This window comes from Anastrepha obliqua, chromosome 5 (genome assembly GCF_027943255.1).
Source record: "Anastrepha obliqua isolate idAnaObli1 chromosome 5, idAnaObli1_1.0, whole genome shotgun sequence".
Taxonomy (NCBI): Eukaryota; Metazoa; Arthropoda; class Insecta; order Diptera; family Tephritidae; genus Anastrepha; species Anastrepha obliqua.
The window spans coordinates 113,058,589-113,086,255 of NC_072896.1; the positions used below are offsets into that span (position 1 = coordinate 113,058,589).

A 27,667-nucleotide genomic window follows, 5' to 3' on the forward strand; every position below is an offset into this window, starting at 1 on the left:
TAGGAATCCGTAGTACAGTTTGGTGCTGCTGTAGTTTGCTATCATTTTCCATGTGCCAACAGTAATGGCATACGAAATCTTAGCTTACTATATTAAATCAGTCAAATTTTAAATATTGAACAGGTCTGAAAGGGAACTCTTATAACTCTTTTTAAATGTGTGGGCTGTTATATGAATGCATTTGGTTCAGTTGGCGGAAATCATTTTTTATGGAAGGCCTCTTCTTTTCGCTAAAGCTGTCCACAAACAGGGTACAATTCCAAGCGGTTTGTTGAACAGGTCTGAAAAAAGGGCTGTTATACGAATGCATTTGGCTCAGTTGCGCGAAATCATTATTTTTATGGAAGGCCTCTTCTTTTCACCAAAGCGCTATCAAGTAGCAAATAGATAACACAACTAGTACTCGTATAAATAAACATATCTAGGCCCCGCTGGACTAGAGCTGCCTAAAATTACATTTGTTTGGAAGCTCTTAATGAGAATTAGTAAAATCGCATTCACACAGGGAAACATTTGTTGCTTGAACTCGTTGCTCATGCTCTGCTAACACTCTTTGAGTTCACATTCTTCTCGATCAGAATATAGATTTCGTAGACCAAAAACTAAACAATTGCATGAACAAGAGGCGCAACACCAAAAGAGAATTCGCAAAGTTGAAGCAACAAGTTTTGCTCTGTATGAATGCGGTCTAATGAAACTTCCTAATAGCAGAAGAGAGATTTCACAGCACTGAAAATAGTGAGTTCAACAAGTTTTATCAGATAAAACCATACTCGCTAAAGTCGTGCTCGATAACTTTGTTGTTGCTTTCACAGGCGAATTTTTCGTCAAATGAGCTGAACAGAGTTACAGCGAGCAGAGAAGTGGCGAATAGAAGAGGCCTATAACCACAATCGCGAGCGGCGTATTTTGCTCCATAACTTTGTTTTTGCTTTCACAGGCAAATTTTTCGTTAAGTGAGCGGAGCAGAGACGCGGCGAATTGAAGAGGCGTAGAGTCGCTTTCGAGAGCTAGGTTATAGTGATAATCCACATTTCCCTCCTATTCGCTTGGTCATAATTAAATTTTATGTTTTGAAAAAAAGATATTCTAGTTACTTGTGCGCCAAGATGTTGAATAGGATACCCAAAACAATGAAGAAAAACGTTTTTCTAGAAAACCTCAGCTTTTTCGAGCAGAATACAGGTAACACCTCAACTCGTTTATACTTATTGCACATCATTAAGTATTCCGGAGAGATACTCAACCTGTTTAGTGATTTTCTAAAAGTTTGAAAAACTTTTTGCACAGCTTGAGCTTTTGGAGAAAGTTAAAAAGTGCCGAACAAATGCGTTTTAATCGTCAAGATTTTTCAGCGCTATTTACCAGCTTTAATGAGGCACATTTTTTTAGTGTTGATTTAACGGTGGTGAATTTTTAAACTGAGTTCAACCCCTTGCGTACGAATTTATTTGAAAAAATATTATATTTGCATGTGGAACGGATTGAATTTTTGTTTGCTTGGATTTGTATGTAAAAGCAGTACATTTTACGTAAGAATTTATTTATTTCTAAAATATTAGTGAAATACTGAGTCTTAAGATGACTTCAGGTAATTAGAATTGAAAATCAAAGAATGATTAATAAAAACAAAACACGTCATCGGCGCCTAGGGCAAACAAGTGCATGACGTGTGTCGGACGTGAAATGTACCCAAGAGATTAACTTCTCAAAATTTGACATTTACCAGGAAAACAGAGCAAAACTTGCACTGAAAAACTGACCCAGCTTGAACGCCGTTTAAATATTCATCACAGCTTGGTTTTCACTAGAAAAATTAATAATTAATTTTCTTTTATTATTGCAAGTTAAAATTGTCCAAATTCGCTGCTGTTTAGAGCGCTTTATGTAAATTTCAGTTTTTAGTGATCAAGTGATCAACAGTTCTAAGTTCATTCGTTTTAAAAAATATTTAAGGAACAGTTTTCAGTGTAAGTTTAATTCCGCTCACCAAGTAAACTAAATTCAACCTTCCGTTGGAAACCTTTTTTAAAATCTTCGGTTGGGCACCCGGGTCTGGCCTTTTTTCGTTCTGTTCGAGGATCCTTTTTAAAAGGTTATTTCCATAAATCGATAGAAAATTCAATTTTCAGAAACGTCTGATCAGACCCGTGTGTCCAATGGAGGGTTAAACATCCCATCTCGTAGGCTTAGTGTTAGCTCAAAAATTCACCACACGCGAAGTCGTACTAAAGTAATGGCGCACAATTTGCGGGTTATGAAAAAAAAAAAATTATTATTACTTCAGATATCGAAAATAAATATATTGTGTACCTAAATTCTTTCTACAAATTGCTCATTTGTTGTAAACTGGTACAGCTGTGTGCAAAAACAACAAAAACATATATAATATATTAATGTTCAAAAAATTGGGGGCAGAAGTTAATTTCGACGGCTGCTTTGGGTCCTAGATTTACCACTTCTAAATCTTTGATGCCATTACTCACAGGACGAAGGTTTTTTTAGCGATTAGCTTAAACCTTGAAGCCCGTGCCATGCATCTGAGCAGCAATTTTAAATTCCAGCAGAAAAGCAAACCCAGTTGCATGTCACTTGACAGTATTCTACAAATTCTATGTTGCTTATCATCGCCCACGCCATGATATTTATTGAAATTTGTAGTCCAAAGTGGGATAAAAAACAAATTGGAAAGTTTTACGAGGCGCTACAATACATTCAATGCTAATTATGCCGTCACCTGATAATTCCTAAAAAATTAACTTTTACCCCCAATTGTGCCGTTAGAATATACAGTATTATAAAAAAGACCCTGCTTTGTATGATATTTGAATGATTAATACAAAGTTGATAAATCAAATTAATTGATTGCAGTCACTTTTATGCATTTATATGCATTGTGAGCCTTCATTTTAAGGGCGGAAGTATTTCTCGTACGCAGATAGGAGTTGAAAATGTCTTGCAAGCACAACTTGTCATAAATCCTTCAAAGTTTCAGAATCATTGTGCTTTTTTCGGGAAAAAACATCTCTTGTTTTTTGTGTGCATTTTCATTTCACCCCATGTCTTTGTATAAAAAACGTACCTATTTTTATCTTTCGTGCTAAAACTTATCACGTTACACATTAATATTTTGCTGTGGTGCATATAAGATACCTCATTACCGTAGAAGTGGCACGTGACTGTGTGACAGTTTGCATAAAAAATGACTTTATAACTTAAGCAGTGTATAAACTAAGGCTAAAAGTTTTCGCTGCACGCTTATTTTATGTTAGAATTGATTCTGATTGCTGCCAGTCGGATTGCGTGTTGAGGGCCGTGACGAGAACGATTTGCCGCTGCTGCCGCGTTGTGGAGGCATCGAACGACGCGCAAAGCGAGTTTCTCTGTGAAATGGAGAAAATGTCAGATTTTCTTTAATTAATAAGCGTAAAATATGCATGAAATAAATGTGCAAAATAGTTAATTGTTATTCATAGAAGAGACATTTTAGAAGTGTGGTAGATAAGATTTTCTTAAACAAACAAAACAAAAGCACATGCAGCGTCTTCTACTTAGTCCTGCCATAAGTTCTGTTACAAGTTAAGTTCGTTATCAATATGAAATTATAACACTTTTTTTTTAATGCAGTTAGTAATATAAATATTTTGTAAATATTAAAAAAAAAAAAACAATTCCAATTTTCATTCAAAATGGTCACCATTAGCTTTTGCACAAGCACAAATGATTAGGCCAGGCCACTCAGCTATTGCAGCATGCATGTTTTCCATGGATATTGACGTCGCAGCTTGAACCAAAGAGTTTTTAGAGTCTCCAAATTTCTGTGAGGTCTTCGACAGGCCAAATTCTCCAATTCTGACCACAAACTGTAGTTCAATGGATTCGGATCTAGACTTCCAGACGGCCAATCTTCTGCGGCTATGAACCCAGGAAGATTATTTTTTAGCCACTGCTGCGTGCCTTATGAGCTGGAGCGGAATCTTGCTGGATGATCTAACGCTCTCCATTGAAGAGGGTACTGCTCAACTGCTTTAGCACGCCTTCTAAGACATTCCTCTGGTACACTTTTGCCCCGGTCTTAACCGCGCTTTCGTAGAAACGCCTTTGAAAGACACTCCGCACCAAACCATAACGGAGACTGGATGGTGGCCGCGCTGAACTTTTAGAATAACATTTTTTGCATCTTTAAAAGTTTTAGCATTGACTTTGTCGTTTTGCTTATTAAAAACTTCTTCAACAGTGAAAATTTTGTCATATGAGAAAAGGATATTTTCATGAGCGTTCACCATGTGCCGCCGAAGAAGCTACTTACATCTGTCGATTCTAATTGTCTTCGAGCGCGTTGTCAAAAGATGACCGGTTAAGCGACGGAAGGCTTTTATGTGGAGATCATCTCTAACTCGTCTTTACATGGATCTGGTCGATATATTCATTTCCCTGGACAGATGTTCTGCTTTCCAAGGGGAATTCTTTCTCGAACGGCTTTATAGCACTGGTTTGAACCACGAGAGGACGACCACTTTTCCTTCTGTCTGTCATTTCAGATGTTTGTGAAAAGCGATTGATCGTGCGGTAAACAAACATTCTCGAAATATTAAGTTTTTTCAGCAATTCGTAAACCTCACTTGCACTTTCACCACACTGTTGTAATGCAATCATCCACTCCATTGTCAACAAGCGAAATTCACCACGAAACTGAGTATAATTTATGCATAGACAATGCATACGAACAAAAGCAAAACTAACAGAACTTTTTTCTACGAATTTGTTCTAGCCGTATGTATTGTAAAATTTGTCACAGAATTTATGGCAAGACTAAGTATATAAAATGCATAGTAATGTGGAGGGTTTGCTTTTTGGCATTAATTTACATTTTCGAAAATATTACGTTGTTGTTATGCATATAAAAGACCTCTGCTCAAAAATGTGTTAGCACTTGTATTTTTCCTAGCAATAAATATTATCATACGCTCAATAACTGCTTCAACTTTCATTCGGATTTTTTTTTAATAATTTACAGTGTTCATTTGTGACCAATAACCGAGTATTTTTTCTGTTGTTGTGCGACGCATCAAAAGCATTTCATTCGTATTTTACAAAACATGCTTTATATAATCTTCGTGTTTTTTCTTTTCCATATATAAGCATCTTTGTCATAATTTTTTTTGCGGCTTACCAATTCGAAATACGGCTTAAAGTGTATAGTTGTTGGTAAAGTTAAACGTAAGATGGACACAATTAAAACGTACAGGCTAAATTAATGTTCGTTGGCAGGGTGGAGGAAACAGGATAAACGACAAAACAAAATATGCGTTTGCCAAAATACTTATTGTAGAAATATATATATATAGATATATATATACATATGGATAGCAAGCACTAAGCACTAATTTTGGACGCGGACACACGCACATTTCTGATTTAAAAAACCGTATTCGAGCATATAATTTATGGGGGGCAGGGGGAAATTGTCTGCGTTTTGTTGGCTTGATTGTAGTATATCTTTGTTTCTTTTTCTGATTTTCTAGGCATATACACTTTAAGGGCATATAGCCTAACGTCGCATGGGCACCCACCGATCAATTTCCATTTCCTCCATACGCTGAGTCAATTCAATTTTCTGCTGTACAGCCAGACGCAGCAGCTGATTCAGCGTCTTCTTCTCCTCTTCAGCTGCCTCCAATTTGCGATTCAAATCATCCACTTGTGTGACGTATTCTTCGCAACGCGCGGCGAACATGGCACGCAAACCTAAAAAAGAAGAAGCGGTAAAAAGTAATTTAGAATTTTTGTAATAAAATCATAAACAAACAAGTATAGAAGAATCGTCTAAGTTCGGCGAAATCCAACTTCATATATATAATATTAAAAGGACCTCAAATAAACTTAGGTAGACGGTGCCACGCCTATTTTAATAATTTAAATTTTAAAGAGTTACATTTGCTCTCTCTCTCTGATATCATTCCGTGTTAAAGAATCGGCTAAAATTAATTCACTGAGTACGATTTGGGAGTGCGCAGGTTCGTATCTTCGTGCACGGAACACAAAAATGAAAAAGTTTTTACTAATAGCGGTCGTCTCTCGGCAAGCAATGGCAAAGCCTCCGAGCGTATTTCTGTCATGAAAAAGTTCCTCATAAAAAATATGTGGCGTTCGGAGTCCGCTTGCAACTGTAGGTCCCTTCATTTGTGGAACAACATCAAGACGCACACCACAAATGGGAGGGGGGAGCTGTATTTGAAAGGGGGAAGGTGTATTTGAAAAATTTGAATAATTCGAGTAAACATTTTTTTCTGTTAAATTTTTTCATAAAGCAATTTAATGACTCTCCATTTAATTGGATTTTCTTAAACCGGCGTTCGTCGTTACTGAGTAAAAATATTACACAGGTAATAATTTTTTCCACAAAATATGGTGACCTGCCGCTTCAAGTACCTTTCTGCATAGAAACAAAATACGCGCTTCCTACGTAAAATAAATATTTAATTAATTATACATGGTATACCATGGTAATTTTTTACCCGGTTGCGACTGTTTGTGTTTGTATTTGCCTATCGACAAACCCCGGATTAACTAACTTTCTTCAATTTTCAAAGCACAAACGGATTTTAAATTTGATTTTCGCCCTGCGCCTGAGCGGAGTGAAAAAAGCAGTCCTACTCTCTCTCTCTCTCTCGCTACTCTTCTTCCTATATTCACTACTACTTACTTGAGAATGTCGCTGCATCTTCTTTGAGTATCTTCAGTTCATTGCGCAATTTGGCCATTGTCTCGCTGACCACTGTCTTCTCATTTTCGTATTTCGATTTGAGATTGGTGAGTGCCACCTCAGCGGTCTGTTTATTTGATTTCAATACAGTACGCAATGTAGCGATTTGGTCACGTTTGAGTGATAGCAAGCCCTTGAGTCGTACGATTTGTTCTTGCAATTCCTCGACTTCTTCGCGGTTATATTTGTCAGCTATGCGGAGTAAATAAAATAATAATAAAGAAATAGATGTAAAAATTGCATATCCCCATATTGAAGTGCACAATAATTACCTTCAGAAACGTCACCGCGCACTTTGTTTTTGTTGTGTTCAATTGTGTGCTCCACAGCGGTTTTCAAATGTTTAATCTGATCACCCACAGTGTCGACATACTTTTTAATTTCTACAGAATCGGCAAGTCCTTGCAGATCTTCAATTGTATGCGAGCGGGAAGTGAAAATATCGGACTTGAACTGCGACTGTATGGCAGTAAGCGAATCGTTTTCAAAACTGGAAAAAAGAAAAAAATAGTAAATAAAATAACGAAAAGTATAATATAAAAATTTATCTAAACATACCTCATGTCATCACTCTTCGGATCGAGCATAATACGTGTCGGTATCTCACCGTTCACGGTGCAAACTAGATGATACAGCTGCGCTAAATCATCACTTAAGGCCACCAAAGTGGAGCGTGCCGAACCCAAACTTTGTCCGGCATTTTGTGAAATACTTGTGAGTGTCTGTACGTCACTTTGCAGGTCTAGTGATTTCTGCTCGGTGGCAAGCAGTTTATTTTTCAAATTTGTGACCTCATTACGGAGGGTTGTCATTGCGTCAGTGTAGTTGAAACCCTTTTGCAGCTCAACCAAATCAGTCTTGAGACCGTCAATCTCCTTGGAAGAGAGTGTGAACCAACTATTATACTGTGAGAGTATATCCAATAGTTGTTGTCGCACATTTTGCTCATCATTGCGACGCTTCACCGCCTCCATGGAATCATCCTTGATATCCAGCTGTTTCTTCAGCTGTAGTAGTGCATCGACATGTGCAGTTAGGAGCGCTAAGCGAGCCATGAAATTTTGTATTTCATTTTGTGATTTATCCAAACTGGTTTGTGCCTCTCGTAAATTCGCAGTGAGTAACATTTTCTCATTCTCAATGGATTCCAGTTGTTTTTCCAACTTCTTCAATTCATTGAGATGCACCTCCGAGAAGAGATCACATTTGGTGCCATCGGTTGCATTCAATTCAGTAGTCAAGTCGGCCTCAAGCCGTTTCAAAGCCAAATTTTCCTCTTCGCCATCACTATTGGCGCTGATGTTGTCATCCATGTTACTACGTAGATAAGCCAAATTGCTTATCTTGTACATGGATTCACGATTCAAATGGCTATCCAATTCTTTCTTGAGTGCATATTTTGCCTCACGTTCACACTATACAAGCGTAAAAACGAAAAATATATAGATGGATGAGCAAAGTAGATATTTTAAAAGTGAAAAGCCAAATTAGAAAACTTCGTTTCGACTCTTACTTGCAAAGCCTCTAAGGCTTCTTCCATTTGTTTTTCAGCAATTTTTTTTAGATTGGCCAATTCATCAACTTGTGAATTTAATAGTTCCACCTCTTCGGTGAGGCGACGTATCTCGTGTTTGGCACCTTCAAATTCAACCTTAAAACAGTAAAAAGTATTTATATAACCTACACTCACTTTTCGTTTCGTATTTTAATTTTGTTTCGATCGCGCTTACCTGTGAACTCCTCAAGCTTGACACCTGCTTTTGCAGCGATATGTTTTCTTCCTCCAGTTCTGTGTATTCCGTTAGCATGCGTGTCTCACGAAACTTCAGATCCTTCAGCTCGGCCTTAAGACGTAACTTTTCGGCCTCATTGTCCGACTTGTCACGCCCAATGTCGGCGTTCTCTTGCAGCATACGATCGCGTTCGTTGCGCACTCGCTCCAATTCGTGGCGCAATTGCTTCGTGTCATTTTCTAAGTCTAAAATTTTGCTGTTCAAAGTTGTTTCGAGTGCTGCGGTTTCGGTGAGCAGTGACTCCTCCTGTTCGATGCCAGTTTTTGTGGTGACTTTTTGTGAAGTTTGGAATTTGGCGAGCGCCTGAAATAAGGGGCAAGAGGAATAAAGTTAATGATAATGAAGTTGATGATAAATTAAGAATAATTATTAAATAAAAAAAACCTAAAAATTTAATTTCAATTATTGTATTAACTCTTTGATTATCGATGATTTTTTCCCAGCTTTACATCAGACGAAGATCTGTCAAAGATAGTTCCTAATAATTTAGGATTAATTGGTATTCATTGGATTATGGTGGAATAGCAGGTTTCTAATGTAGTAAAACAGCTCCAAACCCGAAAAGCCTTTTTAGCCTTTTGCTTCTATGACTAACGGATCCTAGCACGAAGTGACTCAAATTTCATCCGACCAAAGGCTATTAAGGGCCGCCGTAACTGAATGGGTTGGTGCGTGACTACCCTTCGGGAGTGCGTAGATTCGAATCTCCGTACTTGGAACAGCAGATTATGGAAAAAGCTTTTTCTACATAATAGCGTTCGCTTCTCGGCAGGCGATGGCAAACCTCCGAGTGTATTTCTGCGATAAGTTGGCTTAAAAACTGTAGGTCGCTCCATTTCTCGAGCAATATCAAGACGCACGCCAGAAATAGGAAGAAAAACTAGGCCAAATACTTAGAAGAAATGTACGCGCCAATTATTATAGTAATTTTTATAAAACTTCACATACAGAAAATTTTAAAGAATTCTGATTAAAAAGTTTTACTTTTTTTTAATTTTTACAAAGTTTGAAACCTTGCGTTAGAAGGACAATATGTGTCTATAATTTTGTAACGGGGTGTATAGGAAAAAAAATCGTAGGGGTACGAGCTAATAAAATCTAGAGCAGTTATATCTACACTTTTCTTGCGTAATAAATGATAATTTATAATAAACTTTTATTATGACAAAGAAACCAAATATACAAGCAACTCCCTACTAAGTACAGAGGTTGCCAATGCATGAATAACTGATAAACTATTAATTGAAAATTATGATTTTGGTTATCGATGATTATAATTTTCATTATCAGCCGCCAAAGTCGCTTAGTGCTTCATGTGGCTTACTATACTAGACAACGAACAACGAAAATCAAAGTAAAAAAATCCTGTTTTCTGATACCAGTTAACACTCGGCAATGGTAAATCTTGGAGTAAATTTCTACCACGAAAAATATTCTCACAAAATCCACTTGCAATTCGAAGAAGCCTTGACATTCAAGACTCCTCATTTATAGAACAGAATCAAGAAGCAGGCCAGAGATTGAAGGGTGCCGGCTTAAAGCTAGAACCCCGTACGATGTGTCCCAGGCATTGTGGCTTTCAACGCTTTATGGCCTAGACCATTGCACAGATCCACAAGTAAAAACACAAAATGCGCACAGCTGAGATCACCTGATACCAAAACGCTCTTTTATGTAACAGGGTTGCATAAAAAATTATTAAATTTCATTAAAAAATGTATCAAAAAGTCTAAATAATGACGTAAAAATAAAGATATTTCTCAATAAAAAGCATTATTATAGCTAAGAAATATATTAGAAATATTTGTTGTTGTAAATATTTTAAGTCAAAGCTATTATTTTGTATTTTTTTGGTTGTAGATATTCTATTGTTCTTAATATTAGCATAAAATTCTAATTTGGTATAGTAACCCCGCCAATATGCTTCAGCAAAAAGACCAAGCATTCACACCATCACACACTTGACTACCTGTCAAACTCACATCAAGACTGTCTATCAAAAAATAGGAAGAATAAGAGTGTTTTATTAGCATTTTTGTACAATGGCCTAGACAGAAGGTGGTGTTAATCGGGATTAATGACTTAATTCGGAATTATCTTAGGAATTAAGTGCAACTAATGAGGATTAACAACTGGACTTAATTTTCATAATGTAAGCGGATGAGGCGAATTTTCGATGGCAACATTGCCAAAAATTACAGCTAATATCTATTGTTAATAAAAAATAATGAATCTTTTAAAGAAAAAGAATGACTGGATGCAATGTTAGTTTGCAGTTTGTTCTGATATTTCGGAGCAGTTTGAGAAATGGCAATTTAAGATTTTTTTACATAAATAATTATTTCTCAGTACCAGGGCAGCTCATTGACAGAACTATCCAATAAGCAAATCAGCAGTTCACTAAAACACATAACAAACGTCTGTCACACTACAATTTTAATCAGAATTAACTGAACCAGTCCTTCTTCTTCGCTCCTTAATCCTTCGTGGGACATAGGGCACCAAACACGCTTGCGCGCCATCTTGTGCGATTTATGGCAATGCACATTAATTGGTGGTTCCAGCTCTTTCCGATGTTTCCAGCTTCTCTTTCAATTGTTCGCCTCCAAGTTTCCCTTGGTCTACTAGGCTTGCGACAAACATTCGTGAGAGAGTTCCACTCCAAAGAAAGAAGATGTTCCTCAGGCAGCTATTTATAAAAACCTGAAGGCTCGTAGTAACGGATTTGGTCCCTTTCCACGTACAGCAAGCATAAAGTATAGCCGACACTACCTTAGATTTGAAAATTCTCATTTTTGTGTGAACGCTGATGTTGTTATTGCGCCACACGGAAGACATCATAGCAAAGGTGGCTCTAGCTGTACCAATGCGAGATTTGCCATCTTAAGCTGCAGATTACATATCTTGGAAGCTGCTTAACATATTCCACTGGTGCGCCCGACATATTTACAGTTGCAGTTGAGTTGCTAGACAAACTTAAAATATTTATCTTACTGCAAATTCATTTTTAAGTCGGCAGTTATAGCATTTGTCTCTAATGACTCAACCATACGTCGTCAGTTGAAGATGGCTAAACATGTCCCATCTCAATCCGCAGTTTCGATGGTGAACGCCGCTTTGTACAAGTATATCAAAGGGGTCAGACAGTTTCCCTTTATGTAACACGGGGTAGCCGTATTAAATATATTATTTTATTAGGCACTCGAAAGCCCGCCTGTATTGCCCATACGTAATCCGGATTAACGCTGCCGTCTGTCTAGGCTATAGGCTATTCAGCTATAGGAATTGCTTGCTGAAGGCTACAGCCCCCTTAACGCATGGTATGAAGCTGTAGCTTAAGCACCTGCATAGTGTTGGCTCGCTCTACTCTGTGTTACTAGCTATTTTCAACATCTTCTTACAGTAAATGAGAACTAACTTTTGAGTAAACGTTAATGGAAAAAAGTTATTTAAAAATTCAACGACATTATTCCACTTTTGATCAATGAGAAAGTAAAAAAGTTTCACAAACGCATAGCACGCATGCCAGCGGTGACGGAAGTGCTGCTGTAGCCTTTGCCTTATCCTACATGCATATGTAACGTACAAACACGCTTCGGCCCCATACTCCACATATGCAAGTATGTATGTTTATAAGCATACGGCGTTTTTATAATAGAAATAGCAACGTAATTGGATTTCGAATTGACTCGCATTGACAGTGAACAGTGAGCGGTGAGCAGGTCACAGTAATGCCATTGTTTGTTACAAGAGTGGCACGGCAGTAGAATAAGAGGTGTGGCACATTCCATACTTACTATAATCACACATACCTCCAAAACAAACACATGCTTGTGCGGTAGCTTTTGTAAGCAATTCTTTACATATAATATGACATTTACGAGCGCTTTATCAACAGATTCCTGTGCTGCATGACATTTCTCTTCCGGTACGGTACTCTCCGCTCCAGCACTACACAGCCTGCATTATTCCAATCTGCAGTGCCGCGCGTGGCAAGCAGCGTACAATGCCAAAGTTTATTACACGCTTATTACATACACTTGCATAAGAAGTGTGCGAGTATATGTGTGGTTTTGTGTGCGCGTGTTTGCCTACCTCCTTGCAATTACTACATGCAATATTTGTCCAATGTGGCAAATCTCAGTCGACAACGTTTCATGTTGTGGCTTGCTCCTTAAATGCTCTTATCTTTTACCACATACCGTCACCCGGTTACACAGCCACTGCTCAGGCTCAACTACGGACTGCATCTGGCATTCATTCAAGTTTGTATACAGGCAGCTGTGAAGATGAAAATATTAGTACCACTTATGAATTTTTCTTTTCGAAACTGTGCATAGTAATTGAGAAACGGAAAAAGTATAACTTTTTCAATTAAAATAAACTGGTGTAGCACTTCGTTGTAATGAGGCAAGCGATGAGCTGACAAGAGGATCGGAAAACAGCATTATGAGACCGGAACTATTCTGTGGCCTTAGCTTACAGAGATTCTTAGATTTAAAATTAAAGAATGGGTAAACTTAGAGCGGAGTAAGCACTGGCGAATAATATTGAAGCGCAGATTAGGCGAAGCAATTTTGGTAGAAATATATAATTGGCGCTCACACCCTTTTTGGATGTTTGGACGAGCTCCTCCTCCTACAGTTTTAAGCCGCTATTTTTTATGAGGAGCTTTTTCATGGCAAAAATACATTCGGGGGTTTGCCATTGCATGCCAAGGAGCGGTCGCTTTTAGAACCCGTGCACTTTCGAATGGTAGTCGCGCGTTAATCCATTCGGCTACGGCGACCGCCCCGCTATCTGTTGTTGTTGACATTTTTGGCTTTGTCTTGAGGATGATGAGACGTACGAGCATATGTGTGTAAATGTCCGACCATGACCAGACAGAAGTTGTAACATTTCAACTCCTGTATAGTTGTTGTTGCAGCAGCATAAACATTTCCCATACATGTACGGGAAATGCTGCTGGAGTGACAGTCCTCGACCGGATATCGATTCGAGTCGTTCCAGTAACGTGCACCCGACTGCCTGGCGTTCGTTATACTTGCTAATTGGTAGTTATGTCGTTCATGATATCACTCGTTTAGTCATACCCATCCTTTGTCTAGCTTATCAGGCCTTTACATTGCCTTCTATGCATTTATGTACCGCAATCCAGTAAAGCCTCCTAACCTCTTTGCAGTCTTGTGCCTTAGCAGTCAAGTGACTATTATGAAAACTTTCCAAAGTTTACTCGCCTACTATCCCTTGAGAACCTGTGGTTTCCTCCTGGAAACATAGGCCTCGCGTCAACTCAGCGAGCGATGGGCTAGTGTGGGGCGATCGAGCGTAGATCGGGGGCGTTCGAGGAACTTCTAAAACTAAGAAAGCTGCAGCTCTCGAATTTGGTAGGCATCCTTACCGGACATTGTCCGTTAGGTGTCCATGCGGTGAGACTTGTGATTGCTTCAAGTCCTTTCGGCAGAAACTGTCTGAAGGACGACGTAGCACCTTTTTCGCACACCTTTTTCTTAGCACTTTTTTCGCTACACTAATGTAAATAGCCACTGTTGTTCGTCATCTTCTGATTCCAAAGCTCAGATTGCAGTAATCCGGCAGCTTAAAGGAGCTGCTGATATCCAGATCAGAGTCGCTACTATCAATTTTACCGTTTTGAAACCATTCGTAAACATGTGCATTGTGTCTGTTTTACTTCTCTAGACCCTTGCACCACCTATTGAGTTTGTTTTTATGAGAATTATGAGTTGTTTTATAATTTAATTTTTTTTAGCTTTTTTATTTAATTTAAATAAAATTTTTTTTATTTTTTTAATTCATCTTAATTTAATATTTTTAATCTTAATTTAAATTAAAAAATGTCTTAATTCTAATTTTATTTTTTTTCACTTTTTTTGTTTTTAATTTTTTTTAAATTTAATATTAATTAAATTTAATACTTTTTCCTTTGTGCTAAAAGAGATAACCCTTTTTCTTTATAAGATGTTCTTTAGTTTTAATTTTTTTTTTAATTTAAATTTAATTTTGTTTTTAATTTTAATTAAATTTTTTTTAATTTTAATTAATTTTTTTTTTTTTAAGTTAAAATTTTTTTTTAGTTTTTTGTTAATTAGTATTCATTGGAATTTTATGTTTTTCCTTTGTGTAAAAAGAGATAAAACTTTTTCTTTAAAATAATCATAAATCAAAAGTTTTGTATTCATAAAATGAAAAGTTCAGATTTACTAAATATTTGACTCTAAAATATAAAATATAATGACTCTGCTATTTTCATCTTCGCCACTGTATATCACACATAATATGCATGCACTTGTCCAAGTTCGTGTGTACTCGCTGTGAGACCAAGAAAAACTACTAGCAAAATAAATCAGTAAACGGCAACAGTTCCAGAGCTCAAACTGCCGGGCAAGGGCACATACTTGCATGTACGTACATACAAAAATACATACATACATATGAACATATTTCCACACACTTTCATGCTCACATTTGTACATACCAAAATACTTACATCCTTATAAACTGGCTGATTTATTCATGGAATTCATATATTGTAAGTTTTTCTTGGCGCTTATCTGTATGTTTGTGCCTGCGTTTGTGCTTATCCTGCGCCCAACCGCCTTTACGACGAAATTTATACTCTTACTTTGAGACATACATACAGTGCACATAGTTTGTTAGCCAACTTTCTACATTGTTGGGGTAGTTAGTTGGCAAGCAGAAATTAAGCCAATCCGTTTTGGCCTTAAAGTGTAAAGGAAATGTATTCACTTTAGTTGTTGTTTTTGTTTTAGCGAAAATGCTTACACCAGTAGTTCGCTCGGATATTTTACTTGTTATTTTTGCTTTTGTCATTTCACAGCTCGACGCATGAATTGTTGTTTAATAAGGATCCCTTAGAGAAGGCATATAATTTTTAAGCATCTTTTCAACGCAGGTGTTGGAGGCTTGTCTCCGTCCGCTTGCCCGCCTGTGAGTCGCTCAAGTGTTTTGGGTGCAATAAATGTCTTTTGTTTGCTTTAGTTAATTAAACTTTGCTGCTGTTGGCAGATTGAGGTCACAAAACTACGGTTGAATTTTCTGCATGTGTCTGTTTATTTTGCAAAGAAACTATTCTTAATAGACTGACTTTGGACTGAGGGACGCAGGACACATTTATGGCGATTTTTGCGGTATGTACATATTATACAAAAATAAAAATTCCGCTCAAATAATAGTAACCAGCATATTTTATAAAATAAAAGATATGCAAATTTTGTGTATGTGAAAACTATTTTTATACTCTTGATACCTTGAGGCAGCAGTAAATGAGCAGCCACTTAGATGTGCATTTCGTTTTCGCAGGGGGTTTTTAAAACTCTTCGGTCGAAATTCTTGTTCTCATTTCATTGTTATCAGAAAACAATCCCAGCTTGCATTGTGAGGTGTATTCATTTTTTGTTTTCAATACCGAAAAGCTTTTAAAAGATAGAAAAGCTTTCTTGTTACCGACTTCTTCTACTAATTACGAAATATTGAAGTGTTGAACATTGCTTTGCGCAAGCTGTTGGTTAGTTGAAGTGGTGATTCATCCAGAATCCAACTAGCACTTCCGCACCAATTTGTTGTCACATCCTCGCAACCAACTTGTTGACTGGCTGTTTACAGCATTGATGTCTAAGCCTGACAGTTGTTCGAAACTCTCGAACAGTGGTTTGCCAGGGGTTGACATTATTTCCTTCCATAAGGCAGGGCATTCACAGAGGAAATGGAATGGCCTAATTACTTCCATAAGGCAGGCCATTCCATTTCCTCTGTGAATGCCCTGACTTATGGAAGTAATTAGCCGAAAACCCTTCTATGCAAAAGCGAAGTAGTTTTGGAGGGACTCATACGTAGTAAACGATCTAAAACTTCATATCAAATGATAGTTGGTGGGATTGCAAGCCCGGACATCTAGCAAAAAACCATTGCGAGTGGAAGTGAAAAAGTTCACAATTTCTTTTCTGTTTGATTTATTCTGTTTCAAAGCTAGACCTTTTCTAGAATTATAAAGAGTTTATGTACACTTGTGCTCACATTTTTTTCTTAATTTTTTACAAAAATATTGTTTATTGTATAACAAAAACCTTTTAATTAAAGTTTCCAAATCTAGTACAAAATGCAGAAAAATTCAACGAATTTCTAAAAAATGTCACATTTTTTCAACTTCAGAACTTTTAGAAAACTTCTATATGTTCAGTTTTTTATCCCATTCAATTTTAGTACAAGGTGGTGCAAAATTAATCATCCTATTTGAAGATTTACAATTTTGGAAAACTGACGTCGTACGTCAACTTGTAAACTAAACACCTGCAGCATACAAACAGACAAGCAAAGGAGCGCGTAAAAGTCAATAAAGTCAAATAAAGATTTTCATCACTCAAAATAATTTAGTTTTTATTTAGTAAATAAATTCTACCAGAAAGTTCGGAGGCTTACAGAAGGTTTTAAGACTGGGGCGTTTTCCTGTAAGAACAAAGACGGCGAACTGGTGACTGACATCCAGAGCAATCTTAAATTATGGGGGAACACTTCTCGAACCTGTTAAGCAGTGATAGCTGCGCATGTCACAAAGAATATGAAGATCCCGATACCCCAATCGTCGACGACGGAATTGTCGTTCCGCTACCCGACCATGACGAGGTAAGAATAGCGATAACGCGGCTAAAGAACAACAAAGCCGCGGGCGCCGACGGACTGCCGGCTGAGCTATTCAAACATGGCGGCGAGGAGCTGGTAAGGTGCATGCAGCAGCTCCTATGCAAAATATGGTCGGATGAAAGCATGCCTGCCGATTGGAATTTAAGTGTGCTCTGCCCAATCCATAAGAAGGGCGATCCTGAAATCTGTGCCAATTACCGCGGGATTAGTCTTCTAAATATCGCCTATAAGGTTCTAGCGAGCATATTGTGTGAAAGGCTAAAGCCTACCGTCAACCAACTGATTGACCTTATCAGTGTGGCCTTAGCCTGGAAAGTCTACCATCGACCAAATATTCACAATACGCCAAATCTTGGAAAAGACCCATGAAAAGAGAATCGACACAACATTTTTTCGTCGATTTCAAAGCTGCATTCGACAGTACGGAAAGGTGTTACTTGCATGCCGCGATGTCTGAATTTGGTATCTCCACAAAACTAATACGGCTATGCAAGATGGCATTGCTCAACACCAGCAGCGCCATCAGAATTGGGAAGGACCTGTCCGAGCCGTTTGATACCAAACGAGGCTTCAGACAGGGTGACTCGCTGTCGTGTGACTTCTTTAGCCTAATGTTGGAGAGCAACGTACGAGCTGCAGAACTTAATCGCTCAGACACAATTTTTTATAAGAGCGTACAATTGTTGGCGTATGCCGATGATATTGACATCATCGGCCATAACAACCGCGCTGTCAATTCTGCCTTCTCCAAACTGGATAAAGAGGCAAAGCGAATGGGTCTGGTGGTGAACGAGGACAAAACGAAGTACCTCCTGTCTTCAACAAACAGTCGGCGCACTCGTATCGGCACTCACGTCACTGTTGACAGTTATAATTTCGAGGTTGTAAAGGACTTCGGAAAGATTCTGCGTAAGATCTTTGGACCTTTGTACGTTGGCAATGGCGAATATCGTAGGCGATGGAACGATGAGCTGTATGAACTTAACGACGACATAGACATAGCGCAGCGAATAAAAATCCAGCGGCTACGTTGGCTGGGTCATGTCGTCCGAATGGATTCAAACGCTCCGGCTTTGAAAGTATTCGATGCGGGACCAGCTGGTGGTAGCAGAGGAAGAGGAAGGCCTCCTCTGCGTTGGAAAGATCAGGTGGAGAAGGACTTGGCTTCACTTGGTGTGTCCAATTGGCGCCGGTTAGCACGAGAAAGAAACGACTGACGCGCTTTGTTAAACTTGTTAAAAAGAGAGAAATAAATTATTCAAATATCAATATCATAATAAGAGGATGATTAATTTTGCGCCATGTTGTGCATTTTTCCCTTATAAAAGACTTCCGAACTTTCCATAAAAAAATTCTGAATTTGTCGATACGTTCCAAACATGCAGAAATCATTAGCAAAAGCTTGAAGATCCGTTTTTCATTTTTCATTCCTCAACCCAAAAACTTATCCTTTCCATCCTTACTCCCACACAATAGTGAGCGCATTATTTGCATTGTGGACGCTAAAACAAGCAAAAACCAAAGGAAAAGCGCACAGTTACGCATTAAATCACTGGCGCCAGCAAGAGGAAATGGGCAACCGCTTAAATAGTGCAGACATATCAAATTGAGCGAAGTCCTCAACCATCTGTGCGATCCTTCTGCTAGAAAAATGTGAAACACAAATGGCGCTCTAAACGGTTAGAAGGCGTTGCTCCTAAGCAACGACAGGTGGGCATTCCCACTATTTAGGACTGGTAGCGGCAGGCTAATCACCTACTCTGTCAGAAATCAAAATAGATTAACGAAACCAACGCAAGCCTGAGTCTTGTCGAGGCCATATGCTCCCGAGTGGAGAGAACAAGGAAAAAATAAAAAAAGATCAATTATAAATAAAAAAATATAAATAAATAATAAGAATAAATAAAAAATGAAAAAAAAACTCGCTTAAACACTCGTATGCATTCTCATTCCACATCTTGCTCATGCCTCAAACATATTGAGATGATTATGGAGGGTGTTCAAAACCTTTCATGGTTGATACTCCAACCACTTCTGCGTTTCGTTTCTTGTTCCGAACGGGCATCTTCCAAAACAAGTTTTTGAACTTTTCCACAATATCTGAGGGTAATTTCGCCACGATCAGCCGGCGTGAGCGCTGACTGTGTTGACTTCACTGTCTACCTTGCTTGAATAGACCAGGCTATTTATGAATAATTGCTTCTCCTGTTCAACGGTTATCGTAACCGTTAACATACTGATCTTTGGCGTAAGAAACTTAACCGTGGCAATCACTCAGTTTTCTCCATAGTTTGAATATCCATATATATATTCTACATATATTTATAGTTGTATGGAGTGACCAAGTAGTGTTCATCAGCAATGACTGAAATCTTTAGAATTTTTTTTTTAATATTTGAAAGTCAACGTTGCATTGATACACTAGTGCGCTCTACTATAAAAAGCAACAAGTACTATTTTAGACTAAGAAAGACATTACAAAATGAAATAATAAAAATAAAAAACTTTCATTCATAAGCAGTTTGGACCTGCAGAATGACTGGGAACCGTTTTTCAATATTGTTATCTTTCAATTGCATTCCAAAATTTTTTGTTGTAAAATGCTGTACCAGTTGATATAATAATTTGAAGAATATTGAGCTCAGCGCATTTTTACAGATGAAGAAACGTATTTATAGCTTATCTAATTAATTCTTCTCAATTTACACCAGCGTGCGAAAAGCATCAAAAGTTAGAGCGTTAATTTTATCTGTGCTAAAGTCGACACATCGCCTCACACAATCACTCGACTTCATAATCTATGTACAGTGTATAAAAAAAGTTTACGTATGCCAACTAATAACATACACTTGGCGAAAAAATAGACCTATAAGTGAAGTTTTGGAAGCTACAAATCAAAATAAAGAGAAAACAGTATGGGTTTGTATTATGCTAAACAATAAAAAAAGTAAAATATAAAACAAACGATATTTTTATAAAAATAATAATAATAATAAAATAATAATAATAAAAAAAATAATAGTGGCAAAAAAATAATAATAAAAAAATAATAATAAAAATATATAAATATTGAAAAAATAAATAATAAAAATAAAAAATAAACAATTTAGTTCGCAAACCGCTGGAAAAAAATATTCCAAAGCTTTTCTGACTCAATGTGTCTAAATTGAATGATTACTTGGTGTATTTTGTTTAAGTAAAGTTATTTTGAAAATAAACAATTAAAGCCATAAACTAAATTGGGTTTTTGCGTATAAACACAAATACAAATACGAATTGTATACACAAAAAAGCACATAAATAAATAAATGGACACATGTTAAACTAAAATGCCAATGCTTTAAATTTATGGCTATTTTACTTAAGCTATTTTTACTTGGCTCATCAACTAATGCGCTGAAGATTATGCTTTAGATGCCAATTTCCCACACACAAAATATCAAAAGTTTTCCAAAAGGGCCAAGGTTGGCCTGCAACTGCAATTCTGTCATGAAAAATCTACCCACAAAAGTTACTTGCCGTCCAGTGCTGGCATCTAAGAATTCTCCATTTATGTATGTATAAAACATAATAATAACAAACATAAATATAAAACGAGCAAAAAATGTGGGACAAAAGGTCGACTTCAATCCAGGTCCAGTTTTTCTGTGACTTTCTTGAGCAAAATACCTTAAAACATCGTCACATTTTACCATTTAGCACAAATGGAGGCTTTACTACATATTTACTATCCCAATCATTAATTTTTTTCTCACATCGTCTTTCGAGGTATTGTTCTTCTCTTACCTGTGAAGTGTAAAAACTATCGAAAGGAGTTCATCCACTGATGAACAAATAACAAATTCACAAGCGTTCGCTGCGTGTGTGCTGTTTTCGAAATCATCATTCACCAATACAAACGAAAAACTGAGTATGTTCCCACGACAGTCGGTTCTGCGTAACCGGAACGACCCGGGTTTATATCGGTATATATATATATGCCAGTCCAGCAGCATTAATATCAACAGCAACAACAGCAATAAAAGCTCAAGTTGTCTAGTTAGACATCTATTTATTTTCTATAGGCCTGGTATGATACTACCGAATTTTAACATGTCCTCTTCAAGTGATCTAGCACACTTCTTCCCTTTATAACTTCAGATTAATTTAAGGTTTGCACTTCGGCCTCATGGTCTTTCGTTCCCTCTACTCATCACAATACCTCGTCCAGACCCACTTCCCTTATTAAACTCAGGTTAGCGCTGAGTTGGACTGAGCGTATGTGCCTTTCTTTTTGACTGCAAAATGCCGAGATGTCTCAAAGTTCTCCGCGCTATAATGTTGCGTTCAAGGAAAAGGTGCATTGGAGTCTCCTGGGACTGCTCTCAGAAATTACAAGAAAATTAGTGGGCCATAACACGATCATGTGCAGATGACTGTGCTGTATGCAGTGAGAGTGTAGCGTTATAAGTTTATTCTTTGGGAGGGGTACGCGTTTTCTAAACCTCTTTTGGTTGTATCCCAATGGCACAAAACGCTTTGTTCTGCGGCCATATATTCCAGCGACAATGCCTTCTGGTGACTTCGAGCTATCTGGTTGTATACCAGTGCAGAGTACACTAATGGGATTTCCTTTCAAATGCAGGTGTACCTAGTCGTCCAGCTCAATTCTGAACTTTTTTCAAATTTGATGACTTTGGCGATATCATCTCTGGGTAGCTGGGAGTTGTAGACTTAGCAACTCCATGTTCTTAGATGATATCACTTTTCCTCTACCGAAACCTTCCCTAGTAATATTTAACAGGTCTCGCTTGATACTCTTCGTTAGGTATACAGTTTTTTGTAATATGTCACTTGTCTCACCAACACCTATACTTATATCGAAACGAAGAGCCATGAAAACGTCGATGAGCGATGCCATTTCCGCTTCGCTGCGAAGAAGAAGCGCTAATCAACTCTATACCATGATAAAATTGTTAAAATTTTTATAAAAAGTTTAAAACGTTGCGTTATATGGTTTTTGTTGTATTATGAAGTATATTTTTATAAAAAATAGTGGTGTGTTTATAACTTTGAAAGAGGTGTACGTCGTAAGGGTATGAATTTATAGTGGTTAGGGCAACTATCCATACTATAAATGGTGACCACAAACATTGCAACAACTTTTACAGAATACAAAAATTCCCTCAGTATAGGCTAGTACATTATTTCTAATTGTTATTTTACCTCTAATTACGAATCCCGACGAAGTGGGCTCCTAATTATGAGTAATTCTTTCTTCCAACCAATCGAGTGCAAGCAATGCAGTAGGGAATAAAAATTAATGAGGTAGCTTTATGCCGAGCAAAGGAATGCACACCAACACATGCATACACACATACAAACAAATGAATAAACTACTGTCGAAATTGGAAGCATTCCAACTTTGGTTAATGCCCATGACGGCATTGTGGGCACAAGTAATCGACGTACGAATACTTGTAACAACAAAACTGAGTAAGGTGGAAAAAAGTGCTGCGTTTGCGTGGAACCTGTTTGCACACTCCAACGCCCCCTCTTACCCATTTTAATACGAAGTAGAAAAGCAATTAACAGATACACTAACATTGCACTACAAGTGCAATGTATACAATTAATTGCTATGCTTGTTGTTGTTGTTCTTGTGCTGTATTACATTACCCGGTGTAAATTGTTGCATCTACGGAGCTAACCAAGTAGACAGGTAAATAACCAAAGCGATTCTAACGTATATGCGTATATATGTATGTATGGACAAGACTGTAGTGGCAAAGCGGAGGCGCATTTTTGTATTTGTTTTTTTTTTTGCTTGCAATTCAGTTAGTGGCAAAATCAAATTTATGACTATGTAGTGAAGGGCGTGGATGTGTCCTTGCACCGTGCATATATACTCATCCCATTTTGGGTGGAAGCGGTTGCATGCCAATGCCATAAATTCGATTTATTTATCCTCAATTTAGTGTGGGCCAGTTGGTTGTGTTGCGCAAGCGAGTTGGGCAATGGAAGTTGTTGTTGAATAATTTAGTAAACCAGTTTATGAATATTCTAGTCGGGCTAGCGACAATCTGTTAGCCAAAATTAATCTATTTTCTCTCTTATCACAACCATGTGACTTATCCGCATACGAATACTTCGCAAAGACACGGACTCACCGCCATATACAAAGATATATATTCGTACATAGCTACTCTCGCGCACACATTTCGCAAATTAGCAAACTATTTGCAAATTTTTTTAAACATTGTTCAATAACTACGCTACCCACAGCGCACCGAAATCTGTTAACAAATAGCCAACGAACATTTTTTAGATGATTACGTGTTTTTCGAACTTACTGAAGTAAAGCAAAAATAAAATACAAGTAAACGAACGAGGTTAAACAAAAAGAGAATGCAAAATAATTAAACCATGTGAGGGGTGGCGCGCGAGGTACGGCGCTACGGTGGTGCGGTGGAGCATACCAATCATTTTTTACTCGTAGCCAGCTGAATTGTTTAACTTTTTGCTTACTTGTTGCCGAGCGCTGAACGCTGAGAGCGCCAACAACAGTAGACTTTCGCTATAATAGATCGAAGAACGCACGGCGATGCTCCATTTGAAAGCAAGCTGGTTATTAGAAGCGAATGTTTATAGAAATCAGATGTAATAAACATAAAAAGGCAAATTCTTGGTTAGCCGACCGGCCGATTAAGTTCGCCAACAAATGCATGGATGTAAAATGTTTTGACTAATATTCAGTCTTTCGGCTTATCAGCCTTCGAGCAGTTCGGCTACAAATTTGAGCAGAATTTAATTGATTTTTAATAAATCTTATGAAAATAGATACCTATGCATGTGCCGCTTTCATCGATGATGGGTTCTCTGAGCGAAAATTTGGTTCAGGTCTCTATTGAAAGAAAAATTCTGCATAGACGGCAACAAATGATAATCTAAGTGTACCTATTAGGCAAAGACAACAAGATAAGTAATATTTTTATCCTATTCAAAGTAAAGTGTGCTTAAATTGATCGAAAATTGTCGGAAGTTTACGGTGAACATTTTTATTCGGGACAGACTACCAAGTACAGCACTCAGACAATGTTAAGTCCATCGTACTGCACTTGGGTTGCCTTTTTAAATTTCTTTAAATCTACCCGACCTCCAACGAAGTCTGAGCAGATCTTATGGTGTCAAGGAGCCAAGGTGGTCGACCTCAAGCCTGATTCGAGCGAAGGCCGGACAGACGCATATAAAGTGGTGCGCCGTCTCATCTTCCTCTCCACTTGCTGGGCAGAGTGCGCTGTCGGAAATGCCTACCTTTTCCATGTGCTTCGCCCATAGAAAATGGCCCGTCATCAGTCCAACCAGGTGCCTACAGTCCCTTCTTCTCAATGACAGAAGGATCTGCGACAGTCGGTCGGACGTGACAGGCATCATCAGTTTTGTCCATCTGAACATACTTCTTGCTAGTTATAGTTGTAAGTTTGGCACTGACGGCAAGGAAGAGACGAAGTTTTAGCCACCTTTCAGAGAAGACCTCTGCTAGAGTTGTTAGAAGTGACGCAATTTGTGTGTGACGTTCTCATATGCTAGAAATACTTCTTCGAAAGCCTAAAAACCCATTTATGCATTGACCGGTAATTGCGAATAGTAAACGAATGCCATTCCCATGCCAGCCAATTCTACGCACCGGAATGACTTGGGTTTTTCCCCGATCAAGCGCGGCCGCCCTGTGAATTAGCCCATCTAGTACGCTGAGCCTCACTACCGTGAACACAGGAAAACATATTCATGCTGCATAAGTCATGTATTTTTGGTATGATCAGTAATGAGAAGTGAAGGATTTACTGTGAGCTGTTAAAATTTGGCGCGACTACCCCGTCGACAACTTTTCATCATAACAATGCTTTAATTTTCGCTTATCGATTTAATTATACAAGGTGGCGTGAAATTAATCAATCCAGTTTTCATTTCGAATAACTTTTTTATTTAATAAACAAATATTTTCAATGATGGAAATCTTTATCGTGACCTTTACGCGCTCCATTGTTTGTCTGCTCGTATACTGCAGCTGTCTAGTCACAAGTGTTGTTGTTGTATCAGCAAAACACATTTCCCATACATGTACAGGGAGTGCTTCAGTAATAATTTGTAAGAAAAACGTGGACGCCAAACGAGGATTTCTTGAGTAATTGTTGTTTGAAAGAGAATAGATAATGGTACTGAAAGAGCAATCAAGAGTTTATATAAGCTTATTTCGAATATGTATATGATTACCGCCGTAGCCGAATGGGTTGGTGCGTGATTACCATTCGGAATTCACAGAGAGAACGTTAGTTCGAATCTCGGTGAAACACCATAATTAAGAAAAACGTTTTTCTAATTCCGGTCGCCCCTCGGCAGGCAATGACAAACCTCCGAGTGTATTTCTGCCATGAAAAAGCTCCTTATAAAAATATCTGCCATTCGGAGTCGGCTTGAAACTGTAGGTCCCTCCATTTGTGGAACAATATCAAGACGCACACCACAAATAGGAGGAGGAGCTCACCCAAAAAGGGTGTACGCCCCAATTAAATATATATATATATATATGATTTCCTTAAACCAAATAACTTCAAAGAGCTCATCAATCTTTATTCGAAAGGTATTCGAAAACGATTGTTGGTATATGCATGGGCAAAATGAAAACCCAAAATAATTTATATGTAATATAGTAAAACGAAAGTTATGGATAATAAAATATATACTATGTATTTCAGGGCACTACTATTATTTTGACCACCACTATATATAATATAAGTATCAAACAAAGATTATCTGATAAATTTAGAATGCTTGCAAATGTATTCTCAACTTACCTCCTGTGTGATGTCTAACTCGTGTTTGGCATGATCGTACAACGTCTCCAACTCCTCACATTTTTGTTCAAGAGTCGATTTCTCCTCCAACAGCGACAGTCCATATTGTGCAGATTGTGCTCGCTCACTGGCCGCCTGATCTAGTTCGCGCGTCAGCCGCTCAACTTCCATACGCAACTCCTCATTAGTTTTACCGGCTGTTGCGGCATTTTCCAATTCAGACATACTGCAGCCGTCTTGCGTGTTTGTGTATTGGTTTTGTAATGGACGGGTGGTTTATTTTTGGAGGGGATGATTAAGGGATTAAATAGTCAAACGGTTGATACGCTCAGACGAATCGTATTTGTGTTAATGTTGTATGTATGATGTGTATTAGACGGAATGGGGGAAGTCGCTCCAGAAATATAGTTTGTTGCAGCGGTGGGATATATCTATATCCAATTTCGGTTTTGGTACTCGTTTTGAGTTCTTAATCTGCAGTGGACGGCAGCCGTGCTTGAATTTATATAACGGCGACTACAGAGCATCAGTAGTGGGTGTGGCAGGTTGTTGTGGGCGGAATTGTGATGTGTTCGCCTGTATAGCGTTTCGAATCGTTGCGTTTAGAGGGACGTGTATGTATTTATGTCGCTTTTGTTAGTGTTTTTTTTTTTGTTGCTAACCCGTTTAGCCGTATTCGCTAGCAGTTTTAGAACCAATACTAAAATTTCACTTTGCACTCACACTACTCTATTCTGTTGGACGTATTTTTTTATAAATTCCTCAACTTTACTCCACTTTTCTCTCCACTTCCGTTGTTGCCGTTATCTTTTACCACAACTCTTTCTTTGGTAACATGCTTTATTCTCTAATTTTACGTTATGTGCTTTGTGCTTTTATTGCCCTCTTTGGTAATTTTTTATAACGTTTTGCAAATTACTGAAGTGGAATGAATATTGAATTTCGCCTGTCACATCGGTCTCACTTCAATTTGCAATTTAATTAACAAATTGTAGTCAATTATTAAATTAAATTAAATTGCTACAATGCACTTCCACTAAGCCAAATTAACGAAAACACACAAGCTTTGTATGTAGAGGTAAATGAGCGCAAGTAGATTAAGCTGAAGTAAACACTAACAATATCCAATCCAAAGAAATAAATGCGTCTAAAACTTGAAAGACGCACTGAATTAAAATGATCCAATTAACGAAAAATGGGAAGCAGTGACATCACGACGGAGCGCCTTTTTACTTCTCACCAACACTGCATACGTCAACTTCCACCTGGAGTCTCCACACACACAGGCTTTTCACCACCCCTTTAGCAGGGAATGAGAAGAAATTGTTCACTTAAATTTTCTTGATTCACTATTATTTTTTGTATTAAATTAAAGGGCAGAACTTTAAAAAGGTTTGTTTGCTGCGATTTCTATAAAAGATTTCCCCAAAAGTGGAAAATCTTTGTTAAAACGCTAAAAAGACTATTCACACTATACACGTCTTTTCTTTTCGTGAGTGACTAACGGAATGTGTGTGTGAAAATTTTGCATTCTCTCTTTTGCGTATACTTTGTCAGAATGTCAAAATTATACAGAGTTGCATGTGGAATAAGGT

The 27,667-nt window shown here is 37.8% G+C and overlaps 1 protein-coding gene across 1 annotated transcript; it reads right to left on the minus strand.

Annotated features, from left to right (window-relative positions):
• Positions 1-416: 416 nt before the first annotated feature.
• LOC129247095 (protein bicaudal D) lies at positions 417-27,565 on the minus strand. The gene is made up of 8 exons (XM_054886017.1): positions 26,073-27,565; positions 8,497-8,862; positions 8,280-8,417; positions 7,325-8,181; positions 7,039-7,256; positions 6,707-6,958; positions 5,574-5,748; positions 417-3,383 (listed from the first exon to the last, which is right to left on the minus strand). The coding sequence occupies exons 1-8, from the start codon at positions 26,295-26,297 to the stop codon at positions 3,269-3,271; spliced, it is 2,346 nt and encodes a 781-aa protein (XP_054741992.1). The 5' UTR covers positions 26,298-27,565; the 3' UTR covers positions 417-3,268.
• Positions 27,566-27,667: the final 102 nt, after the last annotated feature.

Excerpts from the sequence above, each read along its gene's own strand:
- LOC129247095 (XM_054886017.1), bottom strand. The coding sequence starts at position 26,297 with ATGTCTGAATTGGAAAATGCCGCAACAGCCGGTAAAACTAATGAGGAG. Across the intron at positions 8,418-8,496 it reads CAAGCTTGAGGAGTTCACAG|GTTGAATTTGAAGGTGCCAA; the intron begins GTAAGCGCGATC and ends TACTGTTTTAAG. Across the intron at positions 5,749-6,706 it reads AGATGCAGCGACATTCTCAA|GTTTGCGTGCCATGTTCGCC; the intron begins GTAAGTAGTAGT and ends CTTCTTTTTTAG.